Source organism: Numenius arquata, chromosome 8 (genome assembly GCF_964106895.1).
Source record: "Numenius arquata chromosome 8, bNumArq3.hap1.1, whole genome shotgun sequence".
NCBI lineage: Eukaryota > Metazoa > Chordata > Aves > Charadriiformes > Scolopacidae > Numenius > Numenius arquata.
Genome location: NC_133583.1, coordinates 51975770 through 51988221, shown reverse-complemented (window position 1 = coordinate 51988221; position 12452 = coordinate 51975770). Strand labels below are relative to the sequence as shown.

The 12452-nt window shown below is 59.7% G+C and overlaps 1 protein-coding gene across 1 annotated transcript; it reads right to left on the bottom strand.

Moving 5' to 3' along the window:
* Positions 1-6126: 6126 nt before the first annotated feature.
* Positions 6127-10313, bottom strand: TSPAN1 (tetraspanin 1). The gene is made up of 7 exons (XM_074152495.1): positions 10257-10313; positions 8790-8996; positions 8288-8362; positions 7480-7578; positions 6974-7111; positions 6446-6529; positions 6127-6180 (listed from the first exon to the last, which is right to left on the bottom strand). The coding sequence occupies exons 1-7, from the start codon at positions 10311-10313 to the stop codon at positions 6127-6129; spliced, it is 714 nt and encodes a 237-aa protein (XP_074008596.1).
* Positions 10314-12452: the final 2139 nt, after the last annotated feature.

Here is a 12452-nt window from a genome sequence, read left to right as displayed (position 1 = left end):
ACATTGTAGCTGGAGGGGCCTGGGCCCCTGCCATCAACGAGCCACAGCTGGAGCTGAGACCAGAGCCTCTAGGTCAGCCCTGTGTGGGTGACTTTTTGCAGGAAGCCCAAGAGACCTCTCCAGACTTCTGCCCCTGTGGGGCAGGAAGCCCTGGGAGTGAACCCGTTTCTGGGGCAGAGACCACAGGACCCAAACAAAACTGCAGTGGGAGAGTGTTGGCCACCGGCAGGGACCGGCCACAACCTGCATCCTGTACCAGCTGCGTCCTGCTCCCCTGCCTGATCCCTACAGCCAGGCTGGGCTTCTTCCTTGATGGCTGCCACCACCTTCCCGGGACAAGGCACAGCTTTTGGTGGGGGTCACCCCCTTGCCAGAGGCTTTTTGCCCATACCCAGGGGCTTTGCTTGGCAGTGCTGGAGCAGGCTCTCACCTGGCAACCTCCCCGGCCGCATCCGCCTCCCGCCGAGGCCAAGCCCTGCGGTGCTGAGCCTCTGCCAGGACGGCGTGGGCAAGGGGAGGATCCGGTCACTGGGACCAATGCCCATGGGCAGGGCCCCGCAGGGCGATGTGGGCTCAGGTTTGAGACCCACCACGTCGTGCCCGCCTCGAGGAGCCAGTATTTGCAAACCACCGTGCTTATAGGAGCATCCCCTCCTGGAACAGAGGGATGATGCTAAAAGCAGGTGAACCCCTTGAAGGGGAGCACCCGTGCCAGGCTGATGGAGAGCTCGGGCTCATCGCTCCTGGGTAATGGTGATGCCAATGTTCATCACCTGAAGGGGCTCGGTCCCGGGGAGCTTGTTAGAGGAGCTGAATCGCTCTTTCTTGCCTGCCCTTTCTTGGGGTCTCGTTCACCTCCCAGCTCAGCCCACAGGCGTTGGAGCATCTCTGGTTGTCTAGGAGCTGGCTGGGCAACTGGTCCATCGCCTGGGAAGCCCAACCCACCGGCTCCCACAGCTCAGCCCCATGTGGCACCAGCTTTAGCACATGCTGCCCAAGTTGCCGGTTCCTGGGTCTCGCCCAGCCCCGCGCAGCGCCCCCCACCCAGGCCCCCAGCAGCCCGGCCTCCCCGGCTTTGTGCAGCCGTACCAAGGAGAACCTGTCCGGGCTGCTCCACATCCCGGGAGCTGGCTGATAATTAAACAAAAACAAAATAGCCTTGGCGTGAAACTTGACCTTTCCGGAGCTTGGGGGTGGGGGGAGGGGAATTTTGCATAATTTCTGGTAGTGGTTATTTTTATGCACTATGTTTGTTTGGTGGGGATCCCGGTGCCAGGGAAGCGGGAAGTCCCCATGCTCCCATGATGGGGCTGGGATGTGGGAGAGAAGGTCCAGCCTGACCCTTCCCGTGGCACATCGGTCCTTCTGTGTCCCACACAGCACCATCCAGCCGGCATCCTCCGGGATAACAGATGCATTCCTCTGGGATGGAGGGATATCAGTGCTGGAGGGATGCCAGTGCCAAGGGTGTGCTGGTCCCGTCCTCATCCCTCTGTGCAAGGGAGGCAGTGATGCTGCACCCAAGCCACCCGCATTCCCATCTCAGGGGGCTCATCCCCAATTTTCAGCACCCTAAAGACCCCTGCAACGCCGAGATCCCCGAACCGCTCCCCGGAGGAAGCTTTGACTAGCACCTCCCCTTGGTCCCAGCTGCGGGGGGGTCCCTCCCCTGCACCCAGCCCATCCCTGTCTCTGTCCCCTGCTGCAGCTCCCCTCCTGTGCCCGCACCCAACAAATTAATCTTCAACTGGGTAGCTAGGATTGTTGCCGTGATGGTTATTACACCGTGTCCTGCACGGTGCGGTGTTAATGATTAACACCCCAAGTGCAGTGTCAGCTCCTGCCCTGCTCCCTTTTGAATAGCCCCTCCATCGCCGCCTCTGATATCCCAACAAATAACTGGGGCACGGAGCTGCCCAGAAAGCACCCGTGGGACTGGGTGGGCACCCAGGATGGTTTATCTCCGGGGCAGGGAGGAGGAGGAAGAGAAGGGGAGCCAGGGAGGAAGGCTGTGCTGAGGAAAGTGCATTGCCCCACTTCCTCCCTCGGGCCAGCCCATGCCCTTCTAGGATGTCCTCTCCTCCCTGATCCAGGAACCTCCCGGCCAGGCTGTTACGGTGGGTGGGGGGGTAAATCCCCCACAGTGGGCACTCCTTGGGCAGATGATGCCGGATGAGTTTGTTTGGTTTTGCTTCCTGTTCACTCCCTTTATCAGCACAAACCCGAAGAGCTGTGATTCCTCCTCCCGCTCATGACACCCCTGTCCCCCACCAAAGCTAATTCCCAGAAGGAAGAGGATGGCTCGTTTCCCAAAGCACTGACGCTGCCCGCTCCCTGCCAGCACGCAGCCCTCTGCCAGGCAGGGGTTTGCCTGTTGTGCCCGGGGGCAGGTGATACTGGTGACTAACATGCCCTGCAAAGTAAGTCCTGGGATTTCGTCCCGTGCCCAGCACCGATCGTGGCAGGGCAATGGGTGGACAGGCACCCCATGGGGCTGCTGGGGGGGTGAAAGGCAGCTCTTCAGGTATCTGCCTCCCCCATATGGCTCCAGCACCCCATTTTTCCCACCCTGTGCCCACGGGCATGCTGCCCCACGGGGGGCTGCCAGGGCAGCTGGATCCAGCCCACCCAGCCCAGTCTCCAGCCCACATGCCGGTTCCTTCCTTATTGCTCAGCCTTGAGCCATACCACACCCCAGGCAGGAGGAAATTCCCTGTGCAGGCTCCGAAAGTGGCAGTTTCCCACAGGGATAAGGTCCAAGACTGCTGCAGGAGGGGGAAATACAGTGACATGAGGCCAGTTCCCATCACATTGGGGCTTGTGTGGCCTCAACAGACAGGATGAGGCCGGAGATGCCACACCATTCCCAGGTGCTCCAGGCAGGCGGGGGTCTGTGTGCATCCCAGTTTCCCTGTAAAGACCAAACCCCGGAGCCCGGGAACCAAATGCCACCCATTGGCTGAGCCTGGCCCTGATGGTGACCCCAACTCTGCTGCCCAGTGTCCCCCCCCACGACCTGGTCTCTCTCCCCCTGCCATCCTCATGAGCTCCCCAACTGGGAGAGGGGCAAACCTGACCCAGGAGAAAAGCAAAGTCTTCCCTGCCTTTCATTCCTGCCGGCTCTGCCCATCCCAGGGGGTTTCTACCCACATCGGTGTGGGCTGGTCAGCACCCACGCAGGGGTGATTGCCCACGGCGGTGGAATAACCCATGGCCAGGGAGCACTGAAGGGTGCGTGGCCAGAGACAGCAGTGACCTGGGCACCGCCTGCAGTCCCTGCCAATGAGACTTTACCCTCCTGCTCTCCCCCACCCTGTGTCACGGGTGGAAAAGAGGAACCCTGGCGCGCACATCCCATCAGCTGCCGGAGCCCAAGAATGCCTTCCCGGGGGCAATAAGGAAGTTTCTGTTTGCTACCACATGCCCCCAGGGACTTTCTGGCCTCATGCCCTGATGGCACAACTGTCGGCTTTTGGGGTGCTGCCAGACACCCCAGGGTGCCAGTCTGGGGGGAATCAGGCAATTCTAAGGGTTACAAGGTGCAGAGATGCCTCATGGCACCCACTTGAGGTGGTGGGCTGAGGTGCATCCCGGGGCTGGTAGGGGACCAGCTGGGATGGGGTCTCCTCCAGGGACCCCAAAAGCTCCAGCAGTGCCTGGCCAGCGGGGAGGGGAGGGCCGGGAGCACCGGGTAGGCTGCATCAGCCTGGCTTACCCCCCCTGTTCCCTGCCCTGCTGCTGCCCTTCAGCTGCCAGGGCAGCCGAGAGCCAGGAAATCAAATCCGGGAGGAGGAACTGGTCCTTCGAGTTTCCCCAGCAGGTAGAAGGGAGGAACCGAGCCGGTGGTTGCAGAGTTATTGCCAAAACTCGGCACCACAGAAACTGCCTGCCCTGTCCCAGAGAACCCCTGAGGCAAGGAAGAGGTGTGAAGCCGGGAGCCTCCGGCCGGTCGGGCATTGCCCCCGGACCTGCTCCTCCCCACAGGGATGGTGGCAAAAGGAGCCAGCTTTGCAAAGCAGCACCAAAAAAACAGAGCAGAGGAGGACACGGCCCAGCCAGGCATGCCCAGCAGTGGCCGGCTGGGTGCCAACTGGCAGTGCTTGGTGCCACTTGGCACCGGTGCAGCTCCTGGGCACCACAACACCTCCAGGAAGGGCTTTGGGCAGAACCAGGGTCCAGGTGGTTCTCACGTGCTCCGATATGTAAAAGAGGAATAAAAGAGGAATAAAATCCCTGACGTCACCCATGAGGTCACTGGTTTATGGTGGAACTAGGACATTCACCCATCTAGTGAGGAGGAGGAAGAAGGGGTGATTTACTGGCAGCTTCCTCCACACCTCGTCATGGGGCAAGGCCACAGCCCACATCCCTGGGGCTCAGTCACCCGGGGTGGGGAGCGGGTCCCTGCACCGTCCCACTGCCACGTGGAGGCTCCTGCCAGCGTGCTGGGTGCTGGCTGGCACCGGGGAGATGCCAGACCCCAAGGGGCCGCAGCGCTGCCCCGGTGCAGCCCCGTACCCAGTGCAGGAGCTGATAAGGGGGAGCTGCGGCGGGGACGGAGCGAGGCAGCGTGCGGAGAGGCTGTTTGCCCACTGGCCTCCTGCCTGGTGCTAATTGCCCCGTCCTTCACTGCTACCATCCCACAGCCCTCCCGCTCTGCCCCACAAACAGGGAAGTGGGGAGCTTCATGACAAAAATGGGGTGAAGCAGCCCTCAAGAACACCCACCCACCCCCCAAAACCACCCACTTTGGCCTCGCTTTTGAGATGGGGAAACTGAGGCACAGCAAGTGGATGCTTAAAGTGGGGTGGTGCCAAAGGCAGGGAGGGAGTGAGTGATGCTGGGGAAAGGGGGTGGCTGGAAACCCCCCCAGCCCATCCATGCCTCCCCACCCCCTCATCCTCACACATAGAGGGACCATGAGTGCATCACACAGGTGACAGAGATGCTCAGAGAGGGGGCTGGCGGGACCCTCAATCCCAAATGGGATTCCCGGGGCTGATAGGGACACCAGTATAACACCACCACCACCCCCCTCCCCGAGCCAGCCCTGCCCTTCAAGCCAAGCTGTTGCTGAGTCCATGGCGAAGTGGTGTCGCTGGGCGAGCGGCAGTTGCTGCGGAGGGCAGGGCGGGTTTAGCCAGGCTAATGGTAGCCCCCGCCGCTCCCTGGCTGTTGTGCAAACACCGGGCTGCTTGTTTCCAAGCAGAGCGGAGCAGGTGAGGAGCCACAGAGAAGGGAGGGAGGGCAGGCAGGATGCAGGCAGGGCTGCACTGCCTGTATGGAGCTCACAGGGCAGGGGGGGGGGGAAGGCGAGCCAGGCTCCCACCCTGCTGTGCTCCCCCCCGGCCGGGGTTATTTACTGAAGGTGACACTGACAGCGACTCCAGAAAGTAATTTGTATCCAAGACGAAAAATTTATTTGTTTTTCTTTACAGCGTGGAGAGAGGCTCAGCCAAGAGATGACAGGGGGTATGGGGCAACCCTGGCCCCTGCAGGGCCAGGGACCGACAGGGCTGTGCTTCATGCCAGGGCAGAGACCAGCTAGCGCCTCTTTTAGGGGGCAACACGGTGACACAGTCAGGGCTGGCAGAAAATGAATGTAGGGGTAGATACATCCTCAAATAGGGATGTAGTTACCACCTACAACACCTTAGCTGGACACCAGCCCCAATTCAATGGAGCGATACCCGGGGGGGGCGGGTGCATGGGCCAGCCTCTGCATGGGGACACCGTGGGGACAGCGTGGGAGAAGTACAGCAGCAGCCTGCAAGGGTTTATCAAGGCATCGCTGTGCCACTGGCCCTGATCAGCCCCTGTGTCACTTTATCTCCTGCTGGCATCAGCCAAACAGACCAAGCAGCTTCCCCTCCAGCCCCCCCCCTCCAAAAAAGCCCCCAAATCTCTATGTACAGACTGAGTATGCTATATCAGTACAAAAATATACACATAAACTCTACAGATCCCAGCTCAGTAGATCAAAACACAGCTATAAATCACAGTGCACAGAACAGCATCAGGCCCAGGGAACGATAGTGCCCCCCCCCCCCCCAAGTACACAGCACACCATGGACACACCCCGGCATGGGGGGGGCGGGGGGCAGATCATCCTCTTGCCTCGTGGGGTCATTTCTGATCCAGACGGCAGTATAGGTACATGGAAACCGCCATGGCCGCAATCTGGGGGTGGCAAGAGGCAAGTCAGGCCCCCTAAGTGTTCCCCCCCAGCATAGGTTTGGGTCACAGCCCATAGACAGCATCCATCCCCAGCACACAAAAGGAGGAAGAGCTGGGTGTGCCCAAGGAAGACAGCTCAGTAGCCACCCTGGGGCAGATGGCGGTCCATGGAGCTGCACCAGCCCCTCAGCCACCCAGGCTGGTCTCAGCCCCACTGCTCACCTCCAGGTACAAGGAGGAGGCAGCACAGCTATGCTCAGGTACTCACCTCCAAGGCAGCAATGCCAGCTGCCACACCACCCACCACACCTGCATTAGTCTTGATTTCTTTCAAGATCTGATCAAAACAACCCTGCAGGAGGCAACCATACAGGACAGGATGAGCAAGGGGTAGCAATTCCCTAACCCTTGGGGCTCAGCATCCCTGGAAAGGAAGCTATGGTTCTCACCCCCTGAAGCTGTGTAGCTCTGGGCTGAACTCATCTCAACCATTTCTCAAGCCAAAACACAATATTGGGAGGGGAAGAGGCAGGGAAATAGCCCAAAAAGGCACAGCATTGCTTGGGTTCATGCTCAGCTCCAGACATGCCACCCTTCCACGGAGCTCACTTTAGGACCAGACCAACAGTAGAAGCTTTGCTTGTCTCCACCAGGGAGAAGCCAAGGTCACCACAGGACTTAAAGCCCTTGGGAACACTATGTCCAGAGCTGGGGCTGGAGCTACAGGACAGGTCTCCCCCACTGTGCCAGGGCACACCCCAAACCAGGCTGTGTGAGAAGGCTGGTGCATCCATACCGTGACATTGGTTTTTGCAGCAAGCGTGGCATTGCAGGGCTGCTGGTAATTACAGCAGGCATCTGGGTAAAGTTTGTGTTCCATATACCAGCTTGAGTTGGTGAAGTCTGTGTAGTTATTCAGGCCACAGCATTCAACCTGAGAGGGAGAGAGAGGAAAGGATGGGAAGATCATCCTGTAGGTCTTCATCCTGGGTCAGACATGGTCTGGACCCTGCTGTCCCATGGAGGGGTCACCCAGCTCAACCTGGCTCTGAAAGGAGTGCTCAAGGGCCTTCTTGGGACCAGTGTTTTGTCCCAGACTCTAGCATGTACAGCTCTCACCCCAGCATGGGACCACTAGATCCTAAGCAAGTAGGTCCCAGGCACCTGGGAAGCCGATGGGTGGTGACAGCTCAGTATATCCACGATTGCAATGGTGTCCCCATTCCCATCCCAGTCACTCGCCACCAAGCCTGTGCTGGGAGCACCCTGACACACAGGTAGGGGCCCCAGGGCTCAGCACACCTCTTTCATGGTGGCGTTCCAGATCTTTGTGAAGCTTTGATCTTTCCCATACTTCTCCTGGAGGACAGGTGTCACCACAGCTGTCAGCAGCATCTCTGCCTGGAAGAAGAGGTAGAGAAACACCATCAGAGAAGGCCCTGGGGAGCACTACAGAGCCAGAAGTTCCCATACTGACCTCAGCCTATGGGGAGGAGACCAACCAGACCCAGCATGGCCAGAAGTGCATCATATTGTGTCCCCTTGGCCCCTTCCCCACTAACCAGTGCTTTATGGCACTGAGGCCACTAATGACCAGTGAATCATCTGATAAGCAGCACAACTGAGGGAGCCAGGAATGACGTTTGCCCTGCGGTTGACTTCTCCAGTGCCTAATGAGGCAAAGTCACCTTTGTCTCCAGGTGGTTTCTCAGGCACCTAATAAAGGGTTGAGTTTGCTCAGCATGAAGCATTAGGGACTTCCTCTCCTGTGTGGCTCCCACCATTAGAGGTGGAGAGGTATCAAGCCTAAGATGGTACTGGACTAGGGGGTTTGAAAGAAAGAAGTGGGAAAAACTTGTACCAAACCCTCATTTCTTTAGGGCAATGGGAATCCCTGCTCCCACCACCCTCACCCCAGCCAGGGCACCCCAGCCTGCCCACCTAACTGGTGCCAGCAGGGACCAGCATCCCTTCCTCCTGCAGCAGTGCCCACCTCTCAGTTTCCCCATCCATGGGCAGCAACTGCCACCCACCCAAAAGTCTCATGTTTTCCCAAGGGATAAGACAGGTCCCAGATTAGCCCAACCCGAGACTCAGATATGCCACTCACAAAACCTGTGTAGACCAGAGCCACCACAGCAGCAGCGATTTCAGCAATGAAGATGATCAGCACCACCGAGAAGAACTAGGACACAGCAAAGGGAGGGAGGTCAAAGCAACAGCCAGAGTCCACAGGGCCCCCCAGGAACCCACCTGCTTCCCAAGGGCCATCAGGACCCTCCCTCAGGGCTCAAGCCCTGTCTCATTGCCTTCAGCTCTGCTCCAAGGCAGAAGCAGCACAACCTTGGGATCCTCCAACCCTCCATCTGAATGGGGCTGACCTCTCCAGACATGCTCCAAGAGAGAGACCTCTGCTCAGCACCAGTTTCTACTTCCCTTCACCCTTGGTCAGGACAGACTGAGTCCAGCATTGCCTTTCTAAGGTCCACCCAGCATTCCGCCACATGGGAACATCCAAGGAGGACATCTCCATGGAGAAATTTATCCCTCAGACCTCCCACACCAGAGACCCAGCTCAAATGAGGCTTGATAAGGAGATGTCTGGTCCATACCATCATCAGGAGACACTTGCTGTCCTTCTGGGCACCATAGCACCCAAGGAAGCCAATCACCAGCAGGATGGCACCAATGGCGATGAGAAAGTAGCCCACATGCACAACCTGAAGGACACTAGAGGAGAGCGCCCCAAATATCTCCACAAACGACTGATCATCCACTGCAACCCAGATGCCAACTCCCATGAGGGTCCCGCCACTGAGCTGGGAGGAAAGAGACAACATCAGCTCCTGGGCAGGCAGAGATCTGGATTTGGGGAAGGTCCTGGCACAGGTAATTCTTCCCTCTGCAAGTTTTCACCATACCAGAGCAAGACTTTGTGGCCACTGAGGGCAGCTAAGTGTGTTGCCACCGCAGGCTTGGGGCAGCCAGATGGGTCACTACCCCAAAACACCCCACCACCAGCACATCCCTGGCTGCAGCACCACAGCTGCCCCCTTTCCCCAGCCCCAAGGAGTTTGGGTGCCTGCAGTGGGGCAGAAACCCCCATGCAGGGCGGCTAAGCCAGCAGTGCCACCAGCCACTCCCAGACCCCAGACAGGCCTACATGGCCGGCTCAGACACTGGCCACTATCATGCTGCCACAAGTTCTTCTGTCCATGGAAGCTGCCTGCTCACCTGGGGGAGCGGCTGAGCAGCCCCCAGACACTGACACACTCCTGGCAAGGTCAGCTCAGTGCTGCCTCCAGCTTGCCCCAACCCTGCCCTCCACCTGCTTGACCTTCCCCTACTAGCCCCAAGACCCATCAGGAGCTTTGAGGGAGTGCTTCACCAGGGCAAGCCTGAGGGCTCTGCACCCTCCCTTCCCAAGGCCATAATGTCCCACCACACCCCCTTCCAGGTGGCTCCATTGCTCCCGCAGAGTCAACATAGCTCTCAGGAACCCGACTACCCTTTGCCCTGGGTGGGAGCAGAGGCTCTGTGTGCTCTGGAGATCCCCAACATGCAAGACTACAGGCCACTGCCATGCACACAGGCTGCTCCCTGACAGAGATGGAACCTTCCCAGGCAGGAACCCAGCAAACCCCCCTGCTCTGGGGCACCCAGCACTCCACACCAGAGCTTCAGCACAGGGAAGGACACGGGTGGCTGATGCAACAGTCACTGTCCTGAGCCCAAGCACAGTCCCTTGGACTTAGGCCAGAGCTGGAGAATGAGAGACCTCCACAAGCCCGGGGTTTAAGTCCTCAGCATGGGGCCAGAGACCAGATCTCACATCCCACCAGGGTCCCAGGAGCACGAGTCCCACCAACACCCAACTGCCCGTGTCACCCTCTCTGTCCCCCACACAAGAGGGTGTGGATGGGCAGGAGCCCACACAGGCAGGTTTCACCCACCCCATGGTGCTCCCCAGGAGCCACTCTCACAGACCCCAGCCCCTCATCCCAGTTTCCTGGCACAGCCAGGGCAGGGCTTGCTCCCCCCACCCCCTCACGCAAGGACAACCACTGGGGTGCACTTACAAATATGGCCAGGTTGAAGAGGATCATCATGACCTTGATAAAGGTGAAGCACCCCATCTTTGCACCTGGGGAGAGCCGAGAGAGGTTATCAGGGGGAGCCCCAAGCCCGGCACAGGCGCTGCCCTCCTGCGAGCGTAGCTTAGCCCCCCTCCAAGGGAGTCTGGGGGCTCCCCACGGGTAGGAGTGGGGAAACCCACGGGGGTCCACACCCCGAAACCGCCAAGCCCAGCCTACCTGAGCGAAGAGCAAGTCCCACAGCCCCAACCTAACCTGCCCCGACGGCACTGCCGCCCCCGCCCCGCCGCCGCTGCTTTTTAAGCGGGCGCGGCCCCGGGGCCGCCCCCGCCGCTGAAGCCCCCCCCACTCCCGCCCGGCCCGGCCCGGCCCCAGCTGGGGCCACCCCCTGGGGCTGGCGAAGCCACGCGTGTCACTAGGTGCCTAGTGGCTTGCTGCCCTCTGCCGCCGGAGCCGCCCGCCCCGGGGGACCTGGGTAGCCCGGCCGGCTGCTGCCCGCGCCCATCGCCGCAGCCTCTTGGCGTGGGGAGGGGGATACGATGTCCCCGTCCCACTGCTGCTGTGAGCTGACAGCCCTTGCGGAGCCCACACACGTGTGTCCCCACTGAGTCCCCACCTGGAACCTCCAGGATGGAGGCTTTGGAGGGCCAGGGTATGTGTCTTGGGGGATCTTCGCCCCATGGCAGATGCTGCAGCTGTGACAGGGGTACCACCCTGCTGCCACCCTCCTCCAGCTGTGCTGGGTGCCGTGCTTGGGATTTTCCAGCCGTGGACAACCCCACAGGTCACAACCCCCCTCTGCCACCCACTCCTGGCATGACCATGGTTGAGTCACCCCATCTTCCCGGGCTGTGCGCTGCTGGACTCACCAATCAGGACTGCTCGGGCAGGGATCTCTCCAAAACCCAAATCTCCAGCCTCCTGGGCCAAAACAGAAGCAAGCAGAGGAGGGCATGGGGGAGGCAATTTGCAGAGGAAAAGCCAAAGCCATACGGGCCAGCCCTAAACTGTTGTGCAGGGAGGCAGATTTTCACTGGTGGGGACACAGCAGGGTGATGGCAGGAGAGGATGGTGAAAGCCAAAACAGATGCCAGCACTGGAGCAGGTCAGCAGAGACCTGCCATTGCCTAAGGGCCACCAAAAGGGATTTTCTTTGGAAAGATGGTTCGAAACAGGGCTGGTTCCCCTGGAAGGGGGGGACTACAGCAGGGAGCCAAAGAGAGCACAGGGAGGGGGTGTTGCATCCCCAAGACCTGACCATGTGGGTGGCTCCTTGCCCATCCAGCACACTTTTTGGGCAGACACCTTTGTCAGTCACCTCCCCGCCACCCACAGTGTGTCCTTTCATGTTGTCATCAAACCCAGGAGTGATGCAGGAGGCCGGCGAGCCCTTGTCCTGCAACAGCAAGGAGCAAACACAGGCTCTTGGTGCTTGGCACATTCCACCCCGTGCCTGGGTTCCCCATCCACCATCCCAAACCCCCACAGCAAATTCCCTTCCTGGCCGTAATGATACATTTCAGCAGGATGAAGTCAGCCCCGTTGGGCTCCAGCCCAAGCCCAGTGGCATTTTGGGGGAAGCCTTCAACCCTCCCAGGCACCCTGGCTATTCATGCAACCTGCGCTGGAACCGGGGCAGGGAGAAGGGGGTGGTTTTAACCATGTCCCCCTTGCTGCCTGCAGCCTCAGCCCTTCCCTGCACAGCAGCTGCGTGTCCAGCAGAGTGACCCCAACTGCCACGAAGCAGTGAGGGACTGAGCCTTCATCCCTCTCCTGAAAGCAGACTGCTGCCCCCTAAGTGCAGATGAAGACCCCCATCATATTACCCCTCTCCCAAAAGTTGCCCCATCCCAGCCTGACCCTATTCGCTGCATGCAATCCCCCCACCCCAAAAACGATTTTGGCAAATATGTAAATACTCACTCTCATTCCCAATCGTTCCCAGCCATGGGGAAAACCAAAGGATGAGCCATGGACTGCTCCACTTGCCTCCCCAGCACCCAGTGCCGCAGCCTGAGGTTTGGCCGCTCCCCAGCATTGCCCATCTGAGCCCTATTAGGGAGCCAGGGCTGGATTTTCTGGCTCTCCAGGAAGCCCTGGCCTGACCACAGCAGGACGAGCCTGGTGACATTCCTGTGACCCTCCTGCCCAGCAGGGTCCCACCACCTCCGCACTGTCCCC